At 41.3% G+C, this 16,349-nt stretch overlaps 1 protein-coding gene across 12 annotated transcripts in view; it reads right to left on the bottom strand.

The window, feature by feature from the left end:
* Positions 1 to 5,638: 5,638 nt before the first annotated feature.
* Positions 5,639 to 16,349, bottom strand: part of LOC119966252 — a 73,217-nt gene continuing 62,506 nt past the window's right edge. For 11 of the 12 annotated variants that reach the window (XM_038797625.1, XM_038797614.1, XM_038797617.1 and 8 more), the window contains 2 exons: positions 13,058 to 13,181; positions 5,639 to 9,612 (listed from right to left, as the gene is read on the bottom strand). In XM_038797625.1, the coding sequence (XP_038653553.1) occupies positions 9,404 to 9,612; positions 13,058 to 13,181 (333 nt within the window). In that variant the 3' untranslated portion in view covers positions 5,639 to 9,403. The remainder of the gene's footprint in view (positions 9,613 to 13,057; positions 13,182 to 16,349) is intronic. The other variant, XM_038797626.1, reaches the window with a different exon arrangement.

Raw genomic sequence — 16,349 nt, 5'->3', positions numbered from 1 at the left:
GAATTTTGTCCTTCATTGCTAGAGGGATGGAGTTTAAGACTAGGGAGGTTATGTTGCAATTGTATAAGGTGTTAGTGCGGCCACACCTGGAGTATTGTGTTCAGTTTTGGTCTCCTTACTTGAGAAAGGACGTACTGGCGCTGGAGGGTGTGCAGAGGAGATTCACTAGGTTAATCCCAGAGCTGAAGGGGTTGGATTATGAGGAGAGGTTGAGTAGACTGGGACTGTACTCGTTGGAATTTAGAAGGATGAGGGGGGATCTTATAGAAACATTTAAAATTATGAAGGGAATAGATAGGATAGATGCGGGCAGGTTGTTTCCACTGGCGGGTGACAGCAGAACTAGGGGGCACAGCCTCAAAATAAGGGGAAGTAGATTTAGAACGGAGTTTAGGAGGAACTTCTTCACCCAAAGGGTTGTGAATCTATGGAATTCCTTGCCCAGTGAAGCAGTTGAGGCTCCTTCATTACATGTTTTTAAGGTAAAGATAGATAGTTTTTTGAAGAATAAAGGGATTAAGGGTTATGGTGTTCGGGCCGGAAAGTGGAGCTGAGTCCACAAAAGATCAGCCATGATCTAATTGAATGGTGGAGCAGGCTCGAGGGGCCAGATGGCCTACTCCTGCTCCTAGTTCTTAAGAACCTTGGTCTTAAACACACTCAGGTGTCTTGGTCGCCACGGCCTTCTGTAGCAATGAGTTTCACAGATTCACCATCCTCTGGCTGAAGAAATTTCTCCTCATCTTTGTTTTAAAGGATTGTCCCTTCAGTCTGAGTTTCTAGTTTCTCCTACTAGTGGAATCATTCTCTCCCACATTCACTCTATCTAGGCCTCTAAGCATTCAGTACGTTTCAATGAGATCCCCCTCATTCTTCTAAATTCCATCGGGTACAGGCCCAGAATCCTCAACCGCTCATCATTTGAAAAGCCCTTCATTGACGGAATGGCGGCGCAGTGGTTAGTACTGTTTCACGGCGTCAAGGGCCCGGGTCACAGTCCATGTGGAGTTTGCACATTCTTCCTGTGTCTCACCCCCACAACCCGAAAACACATGCAAGGTAGGTGAATTGGCCGCGCAATTGATTTTTTTATTGAGAAAAAAGGACAAGTCCTTAATTCCGGGGATCATTCTTATGAACCTCCTCTGGACACTCTGAGGGCCGCACAACCTTCCATAGATACGGGGCTGAAAACTGCTCACAATATTCCAAATGGGGTCTGACCAGAGCTGTGTACAGCCTCAGAAGTACATCCCTGCTTTTGTATTCTAGCCCTCTCAACAGGAATGTTAACATTGCATTTGCTTCCTAACTGCCAACTGAACCTGCAAGATATAGAACATAGAACAGTACAGCACAGAACAGGCCCTTCGGCCCTCAATGTTGTGCCGAGCCATGATCACCCTACTCAAACCCACGTATCCACCCTATACCCGTAACCCAACAACCCCCCCCCTTAACCTTACCTTTTTTAGGACACTACGGGCAATTTAGCATGGCCAATCCACCTAACCCGCACATCTTTGGACTGTGGGAGGAAACCGGAGCACCCGGAGGAAACCCACGCACACACGGGGAGGACGTGCAGACTCCGCAGACAGTGACCCAGCCGGGAATCGAACCTGGGACCCTGGAGCTGTGAACCATTTATGCTAACCACCATGCTACCCCTACCGTGCTGCCCCCAAACTTAAGAAAATCCTGAACGAGGACTCCCAAGTCCCTTTTGTGCTTCTGATCTCTGAAGCCTTTCCCATTAATAAAATAGCCTACGCCTCTATTCTTCTTACCAAAGTGCATAACCTCACTTTTCTACTTTTGTATTCCATCTGCCATTTCTTGGTCCACTCTCCTAGCCTGTCCAGGTCCTTCTGCAGCCTCAGCTTCCTCAACACCTGTTCCTCAACATATTTTTGTATCGCCTGCAAACTTAGCACCAATGCCCTCAGTTGGATTGGATTGGATTTGTTTATTGTCACATGTACGGAGGTATAGTGAAAAGTATTTTTCGGGAGGAGCTCAGCAGATCATAAAGTACATGAAATAAAAAGGAAATAAAAGAAAATACATAATAGGGCAACAGTAACTACACAACATTGTGTAGCATGTTGTGAAGCATATAGGGGTGTAGTGTTAATGAGGTCAGTCCATAAGAGGGTTGTTGAGTCTGGTAACAGCGGGGAAGTTGTTTTTGAATCGGTTTGTGCGTGGTCTCAGACTTCTGTATCTCCTGCCCGATGGAAGAAGTTGTAAGAGTAAGGCGGGTGGGAGGGGTCTTTGATTATGCTGCCCGCTTTCCCCAGGCAGCGGGAGATGTAGATGGAGTCAATGGATGGGAAGCAGGTTCATGTGATGGTCTGGGCTGTTGTCACGACTCTCTGAAGTTTCTTGCGGTCCTGGGCCCAGCAGTTGCCATTCTAGGCTGTGATGCAGCCAGATAGGATGCTTTCTATGGTGCATCTGTAAAAGTTCCTTCTTCCAGATCATTGATGCACATGAATAGCTGTGGTCTCCACCACTTCTGCGGAATACCACTAGTCACTGCCTAAAGGACCCCTTTATCCCCACTCTCTGCCTTCTGCCAGTCATTCAATCCTCTATCCATTCAGTATCATACACAACTTCAGATACTGATGCAGTCCATCCCCATATGCAGAGAGACCTACACAACATTCATGCTTGGGCTAAGTGGCAAGTAACATTTGTACCACTCAAGGACTATCTCCAACAAAAGAGAATCTAACCATTCCCCATATTGAACTGAGGGTTGAATGCTAGGCAATTAAGATTGAAAAAAGTTTGGTCATGAATGATTTGGCCCTGGGGAAATTTTTTTTATCCAAGGAGGAAGTATGATTATGGTTGATGACGGTTGTGAAGAAACTATGTGGCTAGGTTGAAGGGGGCAGTGTGCTCATTTGGAGGGAAAGATTTAGGAAGGGCACTGTATACCATCACCATGCAAGTAAGAAAAGCAGAGTTTATTCATTTTTTAAAAGCAGGCCAGGGATTATAATCTGGTGAATTTCTCATGCCTACTCCCAAAGAATAAACTATACTATTTAGTGTCATAAAGATGTGGGATTACAAAATGTACATTTCATGACCACAGAAGTTGATTTTCTTCGTTATTTGAAAATAGCCATATTTTTATTCCAGCTGATACTCAGCTTTCCAAACTTTTTACTGGAAACTGTGATGCTTATTCTTTCTTGACTATCAGAGAACATAAGGTTGCATTTGGCTGAAAAAAAGAGGGTAGAAAATAGATACGAAGGGAAAACTATCCACTGGTTGGGGTTCCACTTAGCACAAAGCATGATGGTTGTAGGGGTTCAGTCCAATCGCTGGATGAGTTCCTCAGTTTAGTATCCTGGGCCCAAGCATTTAATTGCTTAATCAATTACCTTCATAAAGGTCAGAAGTGGGGTGTTTGCTGATGATTGAACATGTTTCAGTACATTTATGATTCAGATACTGAAGCAGTTTTTGTCCATATGCAGAAAGACCTGGACAACATTCAGGCTTGGACTGAGAGGTGGCAGGTAGCATTCTTGCCATACAAGTGCAGGGCAGCAACTATTTTCAACAAGAGACAATTAAACCATGTCCCCATAACGTTCAGTGACATTACCATCACTGAACACCACCACTATCAACATCCTGGAGTTCAGCACCGATGAGAAACTAAATTGGACGAGCCAGATATATATCGTGCTGGGCAGAGGTTGAGAATTTGATGGAATGAGCTTCCGGTGTGGATCATGGAGTAAGTGGTTACACACAAGGCAGCTCCTGCCCAAGGTTACAGAAAATAGCTCTTTTTTAAAATCAATACGGGGTGGAGTTTTGATGAAAAGACGTAGGTGAATGTTGGAGGAGTACTTTCCCCCAGGAATGGTATGTCTCTTGGTTACCAGACCCGGCAGAAACAGTGAAAGGTTTGCCTGGAGCTGCAGTAAAGACAAAAGCCTCTTCCAGCATGCAGGTGGGGGAAGAGCGAGCTTAAAGGCTTCAAGCTGACTTGAGGACCTTTATTAAAGCTGAATTCTAGCAGCAGAGGGAACAACTGTGAAAAGATCTCGCCAAGGACATTGAAGAAACGGTGATGAGATGTCCGGTGACAGCCATGGAGGAGTAGGTCGCGCATTCGGCAGTTCCCGTCTGGAACCAACTCTCTGACCTTTTTCAGGAGTTTCCATGGACTTTTTGGGGCAGCTTGGTGAAGCGAACACTGCCAAAAGGATTCCCTCTCTGTTGTATGGATAGCTGGACCAGGAGTGGCCGGGTGAAGCGTTTCATAAGGTTTATTCCCGCATAGACTGCTTTGTCTTGTGCAGGGTGTTAATCTCAAAGGTGGCGGGGACAGAATACTCAGCAATCAAGAGTCTCGGACCATGCCCTGCATTGGGTGGACCTGCTGCTTAGTGAGGAGAGAGGGCAGCGCCCACTCTGGAGACTGGATGTGGGGCTGCTGGCGGACAAAGAGGTTTGCGGGCAGATTAGCAGGAACATCCAGGATTACCTGGAAACAAACGATACGGGTGAGGTAGCAGCGGCAACTGTCTGGGAGGCTCTGAAGGCAGATGTCAGAGGGGAACTCATCTCAATTCGATCCCATAGGGAAAAGAGAGAAAGAGCCGAGAGGGCGAGACTGATGGAAGAGATACTCCGAGTGGACAGGAGATACGCGGAGGCCTACTGAGGGAGCGGCGGAGTCTGCAGGTGGAGTTTGAACTGCTGACCACAGGGAAAGCGGTAGCACAGCTGAGGAAGACAAGGGGTGCAGTCTATGAGTACGGGGAGAAAGCGAGTAGAATGCTGGCACCAACTGCGAAAGAGGGAGGCGGCCTGGGAAATCAGGGGAGTAAAGAATAAGGAGGTTAACACGCTCTTGGATCCGGGGAGGGGGGTGAACGGAGTCTTTAAGGAATTCTATAGTAAACTATACGAGTCGGAACCCCCGACGGGAGCGGAAGGGACGAGGCAATTTTTGGACCAGTTGAGGTTTCCAAAGATGGAAGAGGATCTGGTGAGGGACTGTGGACCCCGATTGAATTGGAGGAGATTGTCAAGGGTATAGAGGGCATGCAATCGGGTAAAGCCCCAGAGCCGGACGGTTACCAGGTAGAATTCTATAAGAAACTTTCTGAAATATTGAGCCCACTCCTGATGAGGACCTTTAATGAGGCTAGAGAGAAAGGAACCCTCCCCCCAACAATGTCACAGGCTTTGATCTCACTCATTCTTAAACGAGGGAAGGATCTGGGCAATTGCAGGTCATACAGGCCGGTTTCGTTTTTAAACGTGGATGCCAAATTGCTAGCTAAGATTCTGGCCACAAGAATTGAGGATGCATCCCAGGGGAGATAGAGGAAGACCAGACTGGGTATGCCAGCATTTATTGCCCATTCCTAATTGTCCAGAGGAAGACGTGGTGGGCGGTGTTCTTCGAACCAGTACAGTTCATATCTTGTAGGAACCCCCACTGTGCTATTAGGAACCAAGAGCCTAGTTAGCGATGTGAAAGAAAACATTTTAAAACTCTCTTTTCAGCCCCCCTGAAAGATATAAAATACAAAATCTTTACTCATCTGCAGACAGAGATTGCGAAGAAGGAATTGTTCGGAACACAATGTGGAATTTTCAGTTTATTTTGGATTCTTAGAAGCAAACACCACAATTAAACAGTGATGAAACATGAATGAACTTCACAAAACGTTAGAAATAAAAGTCAGAACATAGATCACTTTTCCTGCAGCTTTAGATTTTGAGCATCACTGTTGCTTATCATCAAAGAATAGTAATGTACACTTTTCACAAAATGATATTCCTTCTTCTTCACTAAAAAGGGAACTTGACCATTTTCTTCAGCTGTGTAACCAAAACTCAAAGCAAAAATAATGTTTCAGCAAGATTTTGATCATAAATGAACCTCCATACGAGTTGAAAATAAATATTTTAGTTACATATTTTAAAACAAACCTGTTGCACTTCAGATATTTTCTGTGCAAAGGTCAAATTATTAAAAATAAAGTCAATTACTTCAGAACTGCAAAGAAATGTTCCCAATAAGAAAAGAAAATCCAACTTACTCAGGAACCAGATGTTCTTAAGATCCAATAGCCTCTAAATGAATTTTCCATGCATCAGCATTTACATCTCATGACCTTTAGGTACAGGCACATCACACAGTTGATGCTTGGCAACACAATATAATGTACATTATGTAGAATAATGCTTCACATATTGAAAAATGGCCTAGTTAGAAAACACATCCATGCAATTTTGAATCTCTAATATTAGTTCTAATATTTTGTCTATCTACCAATGTAGAATGCACCTATGAGGAAAGTAATTTTGAAGGCGCATTATTTTTTTACTATACAAGTATTGTCATTTATTAGCCATTTCAATCTGTAAGGAACTCGGGAGCTTGTACATTTCTACTGGACAAGTTTTCCTGCCCTTCCAACAGGCTACTCCATAACTCACAAAACAGCCAACCTTAATTTAGATCCCCAATATAAGCCATCAGGAGATTCCATGTTATGACCAAAGATATCTAATTTACCAATATTTTGGCTCCTCTGTGGCAAAGTATACAACCTTCATGCTGATCCTTTCTCAACTAAGCTATGCCACAAGAAGTAAATCCCCTCCAACACAGCTCAAATTTAGAGCTGTGATTAGTACTTAATAGAGATCCAATTGTCTGCATATTAAAGTTGGAAACTCTTACACTTCTCAACCGTCTGAAAAAATTCCTCCGGTCCTCTCCTTCCTATGCATGGATGCTAGTTGCCAATAAACTAGTCATTATGCATGCATGTCCCAAAGTAATCATTAGCAAATACATCAACTGCATAAAGACATTCTTGTTGAGAATAGCATTAAGCTGAGTCAATGCTGACACCCAAACACTTTAGCAAGAATCCCTGAATCGTAATAAAAAACAGAAACCCGAATCGATATTTCCCCTCTTCAACTGATGAGTGCTACAACCAATTATAGCACCCTAATTAAGACTGGGTAACTCAACACTGACTGGGAATTGAAACTGGAACTCAAAATGATGGAATAACTGATTGAGGTATCAGTGAAACAACTTACATTATCTTTAAAGTATTTTAGCAATATGTTTTGGTTGCATGTTCAAATACAAAACCAAAACTACATTTTTAATTACTCTTGGGAAGTCAAGAATGGGAAATTTTTCTAAAAATGCATGTCGTTTCAATGTTGGAAACACTGTTGAATTGTAGTTCACAAGAGAAAGATGATTATTCCTTAAGGACATAATTTGCTTTCACATGTGAATTCACACATATACAACAAATGAAAATGAAATGATTCAAGGTGAAAGTTTCACAGGTTTGAAACCACAGCTGCAAATCGGAGATTTTAACAATCTTTTGAAATATGTATTAAAATAGCCAAAATTGACAATACCTGTGAATAATCCAAATAAGGAAATTGTCTATGATCATGCATATTTCTCCAATTCTGCTTTCTAATATTAAAGATTTTCTACAAAATGAATTTGCAGATCTAATAGATGAAAAAGGTGCAATTTAAAAGCTACCAGGAAAATGCAATATTCAAACGATTAGTTAACAAACACTTGCATATAAAAATTGCTATCAGCTTCAGGACATTTCTAATGGGGTGTATAAGAACACCAAGGTTCTTGAAATTAAGAAGTGTTAATCTATAATCAAGACAACCAATGCAACACCAACAAAAACTCTCAGGCTTGCACTCTGGCTCAATGCCTAACAGAAACATCTTCAGTCGCCCAGTGTTTCTTCCATGTTATATATATTACAGCAAAAAGTTGATTAAGTCACCAAAAAGTAGCCTTTGAACATGTCTGTCATTGCTGTTATCTAAATATTGACCAAAATCATCACGCTACTTGCATTCAGATAAAGAAGCATTTACCCCACCATGTCATTCATATTGGGGGGGGGGAAAGAGAGAGAGAGAGAGAGAGAGAGAGAGAGAGAGAGAGAGAGAGAGAGAGAGAGAGAGAGAGAGAGAGAGAGAGAGTGTTCTTATAATTGTCAACTAAGGCAAAAATGTACTTGGCTACATTTTGCATTGCTTGATGTGCATTAAATTTGATGCGATGCCATAACTTCAAATTAACATTTATTATTGCATTAAACACATACCAGCCAAATCTCTTTGTGCATCAGTGGCCAGCTTTACCTCATAACTTGATAGTGTCCTTGCCAATAAACTGCTGAAGTCAACTCTGCCAGGAGAGAATTTAGAAGCTCTTCTTTAAAACCAGGTTAATAAACTGGTTTGCTCCTTTTTCGGCTTCCCACTAACACAAACTAGTCTTCAGAGAACAGAACTGGGAGACTTTTTCCAATACCAGCTCCAATGGTTGTATCATGAATGTTTGCTTCCCTCCACATGGCATTGTCAATTGGCACCTGATGCCAAAATTAATTGAAACTGCAATTGTGAGCTGAATATCCCAGTTAGAATGCCAGTATGGTAAATGCTAGTGAACAAAAAAAATAGCAGTTTCTAAAGCTGCCCCATGAAGATAATAAAAAGTTACCATTTTTATTTATGCCTAATTTTTCTAAAATGTCTTACCACTTGAACTGAATTGAAGTATGTTTGATTTCTAAATATTCACTTTAGTTGGCTTTTATATGGGTATCACAGATCAACTGTTGATTGCATTGTGTGTACAAGCTTATACAGGGCATGAAAAACAGCTCAACACAAGCCTTTGGTCTCTGCAGAATGGTTGATCCCATGTCAGACAATAGTGGCAACATAAATCAGTATCCCCAAGAAAAAAGTTGTGGGGGAGATAGTGCTGGAAGCCAGAGTTCCTGATTGCCAATGCTTCCTGCTTACAAGTACACTTGTTGATGTTGGGAGGCGACAGGGTGGGGCTTGTATTTGATGGTCACCATGGTCTGTCTGCCCATGGATAATGTGAAAGTTTGAGTAACAGTAATGGGTGCAAGTGCCTGTGGAGATAAAAATAACACTTCACAAATGAAACTAGTTCTTTAAGCACATCAGGTTGTGTACATATAGTGCTCAATGGCAGGAGAAAAAAGATAAACTAATTACAGCATTGCTTCTAGACATTACTGCTTGTTTTTCAACTGATGAAAAAAGGGTGGGAGAGAAATATACTATTTCATTGAATTTCAGTTAAATTATCAGCTTGGGTTAGAGCAGAACTTATATGGAGATGCTAGCTACTTAAGAAACAAATACAAAATAGTACACCAATAGTAAAATGGATGGTCAGAGAAGAAGTTACAGAATAAGAAATCAATTTGTGCTGTGCTGCAGTTGTGCCACATTCACAATGCACAGCTCCAACCATCCATTATTTTATGTATACACCCTTGCAATGAACTTAGCGACCAAAGTAGGCATTGCTCATGCTTTTATTCATGCCCCAGTTTACATCCGGAACACCAGATTTGTAATCTGCCGAATAGCCCCTGCCTGAAGCGGAATACAATGCAGAATCCCTGGCAGGAATTGCAGAGGATAGGTACGATGAGGAGTCAAGTGATTGTCTCAGGTTTGTTGCCATACTATCCTGTTTCCAATCATAACCACCTAAAAGAAATGGAGCAAAATAGTACATAAATAAGACTTTTTAAACAATAAAAATGGACTGTGAAGTTGGGTCTGAAAAATTATAGCAAGGCACTACCCAAATATCTCATTATACAACAAACAATGCAAGACAGCATTAGGTGCTACAAGTTGCATTTTCAAATCCTTAGGTGAAGTAGGCATTTAAATTTGACGTGGTGAAAATGCTAAACCATTTCCAAAAATTCATGGCCACAAACACCATAACGACATACTAAATCTGAAACATCTACACCAAAACAATATTTTTTCAAAACCCAATTAATAGAAACAAATTCTCAAATACTTGGTCAGAATGGTGTAATGGCTGTTCTCACCAGTTCACTGCCATGCAAAGTTTGTCAGCAACAGATGTTCAATTACTGGCAGCGTAGAAATCTAAATATCAGAATCGTGGTTCCATTTATACGGAGGTCTTGAACCTCTGTGCGGATCTTGGTTAACCAGTTTCTGAGTTATGGGTATACATTCAACCCATGGAGATCTGAGCAGTGTTCATGTACTGGCAACATTTGTGGGCACTTAACGGCACAAATACTTGGCCATTTTTAGTTAGCATTATAAAGATCTATAACTGCAGACTTAATCCCTCAGGATGCAGTGACGATCAGACCAGGGGTCCTCAAGCAATTTGTTTAATGTATCTGTTTTGTTCTCCTTTGCTTGAGGATAGGTCTGAGTCTCTGTCCTTGGAAATTACCAGCAGCAGGTACAGGAATAACACTTGTAACATTCCTGTCCTTGAAGCAGATCTTCAGTTAGGGTGAAAAAGATGTTTCTATACGTCACCCTTTGCCAACCACTGCCACACCAGAGCACAGAGGTGCAGAATGCTCACTTTATATTTGAGCAAGAAACTTAAATCTGACAAAATTGCAGGCATTTAATCACACCCCAAAAAATAATAGTGGGTCCATGCTCCCCATTAGATCTTGGAGGCACAAACCATTGCAGAAGTAGTGTCCTGGAACCAATGCCATGCATCATGTTCCATTTTTCATGATACAAATATGAGTTAATGTGAAGGTATTTAAGCCCAACCATAAAAAATGTTGGCGAATCTTTGGATTGTCTGAAGTCTTCCAGCGAATTACTTACCAAGTCTGACTCAGACATTTGATAGATTTATAGGCACAAATACAAGTGTAGGGGCAGCACAGTGGCACAGTGGTTAGCATTGCTGCCTAACGGCGCCGAGGTCCCAGGTTCGATCCCGGCTCTGTGTCACTGTCCGTGTGGAGTTTGCACATTCTCCCTGTGTTTGCATGGGTTTCGCCCCCACAACCCAAAGATGTGCAGGGTAGGTGGATTGGCCACGCTAAGTTGCCCCTTAATTGGGAAAAATGAATTGGCTACACCAAATTAAAAAACAAAACAAATGCAAGTGTAGGGAACCAGCCAAAAATGACCAACTGAAATTTCAATTTCAGTCATTGACTGTTGCCTTCAACGGCATTTTAATCAGCTTCACAAGTTCATGTAGGTGCCTGATGAACCAGAACGAACAGAATGCACATAGCATTCATTAATTTTCCAGCTGGAAGGAAGAGGTATCAGGGATTATGTTCAGCAGCTGGTGATGAAAGCTTGAAATGGAACAAATTTACTAAGATGCATCAACTGGAAGCTAAAGATATCTGGAATATTCCAGAGTTCTCTCTGCAATGTGGATTGTACCTCATACATGAGGGTGAATGCTGCTGAAAAAAACACCATTTGCACAGGCTCCCTCGAGCTATTACAGCCGACAATCAATGTCAAAACTAGAGATTGTTTGGAGGGGTTTTTGGGTTGATTTCATTCAGCATCAATAGTCAAAGCACAAAGATAAACCTGCCTCAGCAAATGGAGAAGTCACAAGCACCAGTCAATGCAAATGGTCACAGACACCATTACCTTTTGCCAACTTGAATGTTGATATGTTAAAAGGTACTTTTGTGCCTTCCTGAGGAGCTCCAAAAGGGTGCAACTCAAATGGATATGTGATCTCTCTGCATTGCTCAATCCTATTAAATTTAGGTGGTGCTAACACTTCTAAGCTGGGCCAGTACGATAAAGTCCTGTGGTTTCTGTACTTTCAGGGACAGAATTTGACTCCATGCATTTAGGAGACAAATGGAGGAGTAGGAGTGCTCATGAGACCTTCAAACATGTCAGTTTCAGATTCCATTCAGTCCTTGACATTACAGAATGCTATCAACAACTTGACTAGCACAGAACGCTGTTTACAGCACTCTTTTCATGTAAACGTGCTATTAGGTTGCAGCCATTTATTCATTAAAGACAAAGAAATTTGATATGAACAGAGTGGAGTTCAATTCAATGCTAAGAAAAAATGGTCTCCTTCCTTGATGTAGAAGAAAGCATTCTGCTAGGTTCTCTCATGAGCAGAGGTGAGGAGTTTCTTGGCTATTAATGGCGGCAGTGGTGCCTCTCCAAAAGCTGGGGCTGCCTGTAACTAAGGCTTAAATGATTTAGCCTTAAAGAACAACAAGGTTGAAATACACTCCAACCCAGTTTTGCAATGGGCAGATTTTGCAGCTGTGAATACAACTCCAAGTGCACTAACATGAACTACCCCGAGGTACAAAAATGCAGGCATGCATAAAGGTGGACCTTAAGCAGCTGGCAATATACCCAAGGTTAGTTAAGCAAATAGTGCTGTTGATAGTTTGCTTGGACGTTGGAACCAAAGTGACTGCAACTGCCCATTAACAGTGGTGATGTCACATATAACAGCTAGCATTGCTTGCAAGTAGGACTTAAATGTTTTAACCTTCAGGCTTTTGAATTTAAAAAAAAGGATTCACTCCAACCTGAGGTTGCAAAATACAATTTTGCAGTTGGAAACTCCACTCCAAATCCACTTAGGAGGAGTTATGCCCAAAGTACAATAAAGTTGGCATGGATAAATATGCATCTTGGGTAATTTATTGTGCACCCAAAGGTCAGCAAATCAACAAAAGCAACTGGCTGTTGTAGTCTATGTCAGCTGACTCTCATGCAATGTGGATCCCAGCGCTGGGTCCTTGACCTCAGAACCCAAACCAATATTGCAGAGGAATACATGTTTGGGTCCAGAATGATGCACTTCAGTCACCATTTCTGAAACTAATCCAAAGACTGGACTAGGCTGGTGTGCCAGATCAAGCCATAGCGGAATCTGAACTATTGATCCAGAATATAATTTAGGATCTTAAATGGCTTTTGATCATAGCTTCAGGTGCTGAACTACTACAAGTGCTGTCATCCCACTTACCTGAAAATCCAAGCTAAATTTCAGACAAAGTCCTCAATTGGTCAATTGAAGCCAATGCAAAGATACCAATGAGGCAAGAGGTAATTTGGTTTGCCTGATGGCACCTGAAAACAGAGATGTTGCTGATAATTTTCAAATCTGAATTACCTCTCGGGCTTTCTGAGCCTCGTACTGCTGAAGTTGTCGCATCAGGATTATATCTGGAATAGTCATCTGGTATACCGGTGGATCTTGCGGTTCTTTGATCCAATGTTGGCCTCGTGGCTGGGTCCTTTGAGGTTGGGCAAGGGAAAAAAGTTTTGAAATGGTATACAGCTAGAACTACGAAGACACTGTTTAGTTAAAAAAAAACAAAGCATACGAACATAGTGGGTTTTTTTTTCAAGGGAAGAAACCCAGTTCTAGTTTATTTACTCCAACTTAAGAAGCATTTTAGGCTGACAGTAAATAAAGTTCACTGGGATTTTCTGTCAAGTACCTTTGGTAATCAATACAAGATCAGGGTATGATACTTGAGTTCAGTGAAACAAACAAACAGATCCCAAGCAGTATTGATTTTCAAGCTGCTTTATTCAATTTAGCTGTAATTTCATGGTAATAAAGCTATTCTGAAATTAGCAGCGAAGATGGAAAATTCTAGAGTGCAAATTTCAAGATGATGTCTTTAAAAGATCCGGTTTGTGATGTGGAGACAATACATCTGTGGGAGAAGAATGAGAAAATGTATGCAAGTTTCCTATTCCATTCGAAGACCGCCTGCTGTCTGCCGAGTAGAGATCAAGGCAGCACGTAGCAGCAATTGTGCTGAAAAGTATCAACGCTAGAGTAGAAGAAGCAATCGCAATCGACTATTCCCCATCTGTACAGGTTGAATATATTCCTGAAAAATGATCTGCAAGTCCAATTTAGTTTTCCTGCGGCATGACTCAAGTCAAGTTCAGCAACAAATATAAGAACATAGAGAAGAGTGCATTAGTCTGTTCCAGGAAAATATTAGCGCTAATGCTAACTAACGTCAGCAATATTTTGTCTGGCAAACGTTTCCATGAACAAAAGTAGTCAAAATGCATGAAGTTTCAAATAGTCATATGAAACTTCTTCTTACAGATTACAGTGTTGCACGCAAGGCTTGATGGACTCTCCAACTGTCAGGAGTGAAGGCGTCACCAGAATACTGAAAGTATCTAACACTCCAAGAGCATGACAGGTATGAGACAACCATTAGGTTATAAATCAAAACTGGAGCAAAAAAACCTCACTTGCAAGCTGTGGAAAATATTTTAATTGCATTTTAAAGTTTAATTGGGGAAAAAATGAATCGAATCTGGAATACACTGAAGATCAAGATGTTACACCCCAAGTCAGTTTGAAATTAAAAGCTCTGGGTGAACCATATTAGCACACAATGGGGTGTCTGGCTGTTAAAGTAAAGATGTAACTCTTGAATGCAGGAGATCAAAGTCAGCCAGTCATTTTGATGGAAGGGAAAATATGTCAGCTGTATCTGCAGCCATACAACATATGGGAATTCTACATGGTAGTGGATAGTTTTAACAGCAGCACTGCACATCCTGAACAATGTAAAAATGTAGAAAATGTCTACAAGCATTGACAGAATTGTTGCAGTGAGCATCCTTCAGATCTGCTCATGATTTAAGTTGAATAGTTGCACTTGAAATTAGTTAAGATGATAGTTCTTGAAATCCTTATCAGTGAAGACAACCTACTTCCAGATCAAGTAAAACTCATCTGACTGTATGGAAATATATTTGTACAAGTTTATATTTCTGAGCACAGGTAACGGTGCCAATCAGCCAAAACTTGTTTTTAATGTGAAAAAAGATAACCAAAAGATACATCAGGAACAATCTGCTTGATGCATTCTGGTCGTAGTAGAAAATAAATAACTCACATTTAAAGTTAGTGAGAAATAAAGATAGTAAAGGGACTCTGCTGAAGCCCTTAGCAGTAAATATAGTCTGACAAGTGCCACCACTGGAAGTCTCTTGGTGAGCAAAATTAAGTGATTAGAGACAGAAGGAAGTTCCTTCCCCAAAGAGCAGTTAAAAAGAGTTTAGAAAAGCACTGGGTAATTTTCTAGCAGTTCCTGAACCAACTGCTGAAACTGGGTGCTAATGTCTGCTGAACCTAAAGATTCACCTCCAAACACCCATTCCAAAGCTCAGAATGATGAACTCCACTGCTCGCTGCCTTCCAGCTGCCTTCTTATTTGTGAAGTCCTTGGATTAGCACTGTTGGAAGCTGGTCGTTTCAAACTTCACTCAGAAATTGAGCACATAATCTAGGCTGGCACCCCAATGCACAAGTAGTACAGGTGCTATTTATATAAACATTAAGATCAATGTTCAAGATTACATTGCACCTTATGAAAAGCAGAGTCTGCAAAGTGTTCTGACCAATATTCTTTCAACCGACACAATTTGGCAAAATAAAGTGGACCCATCATTCATCTATTTTCCTCTTGTGAAATCTTGCTGCAAAAAAAGGCTGCCACACTTCAATTTGTAATGCCACTGCACTTCAAAATAATTACTTGATGTGAAGCATTTGCGACATTGAGTGTTGCAATATACAATATAAGCAAGCTCTCTTCCTTTACACAGGAACAGTTGTGTCTGAAAATAGGGACTAAAATAGATTATTGTATTTTCCTCATTCATAGCAAAGCTTAGCAATTACAATAAATGATGGGTCAGGTTAGCTCAGTTTGCTTGAAAGCTAGATTGTGATGCAGAGCGACACCAACAGTGCGGGTTCAATTCCCGTACCAGCTGAGGTAATTCATGAAGGCCAACCGTCTCAATCTTGCCCCTCGCCGGAAGTGTGGTGATCCTCAGGTTAAATCACCACCAGTCAGCTGTCCACCTCGAAGGAGAAAACAGCCTATTGCCATCTGGGACTATGGCGACTTTACTTACTTTAAGATGAAGACTTCGGTAACATCAACAGAAGACCCTCATTTGGAATTTATACATTTCCTGTTTGAACTTAGAGGAGAATACACAGTCATTTGTGCAATTCTGAAGAAGTCATACAGACTCTTTCACATTTAAAGTTGCTGCCAGACCTGCTGAGATTTTCCAGTATTCTGTTTTTATTTGCTCTCATTCCTGCAACTGCTGTGCTGAAAGAAAAAACACTATTGTCTACCTAGACTGGAGACGGAGAATATTCTGAACAATTGTAATATGAAACTTGAAAGTAGGCCATACCAAGCAACATTATTCTGCCCACATAGAACTGAACTAAAATCTGCTTCCTTTCCATCTCAAGTTCTCACAAATCACCGTCAGACTACCCTAGGAAAATGGCATAGCTGGAGGTGTCATAAGATAAAACAACCATGAATATTTATCTTAATGTTCCACATCTTAATAAATGTCAATGGTTAAAGGCATGCAAGTTATCTGTGCTGATG

Source organism: Scyliorhinus canicula, chromosome 5, assembly GCF_902713615.1.
Source record: "Scyliorhinus canicula chromosome 5, sScyCan1.1, whole genome shotgun sequence".
Classification (NCBI taxonomy): domain Eukaryota; kingdom Metazoa; phylum Chordata; class Chondrichthyes; order Carcharhiniformes; family Scyliorhinidae; genus Scyliorhinus; species Scyliorhinus canicula.
Note: the sequence above shows the minus strand (reverse complement) of the source record. Positions and strands in the feature narration are given on the sequence as shown.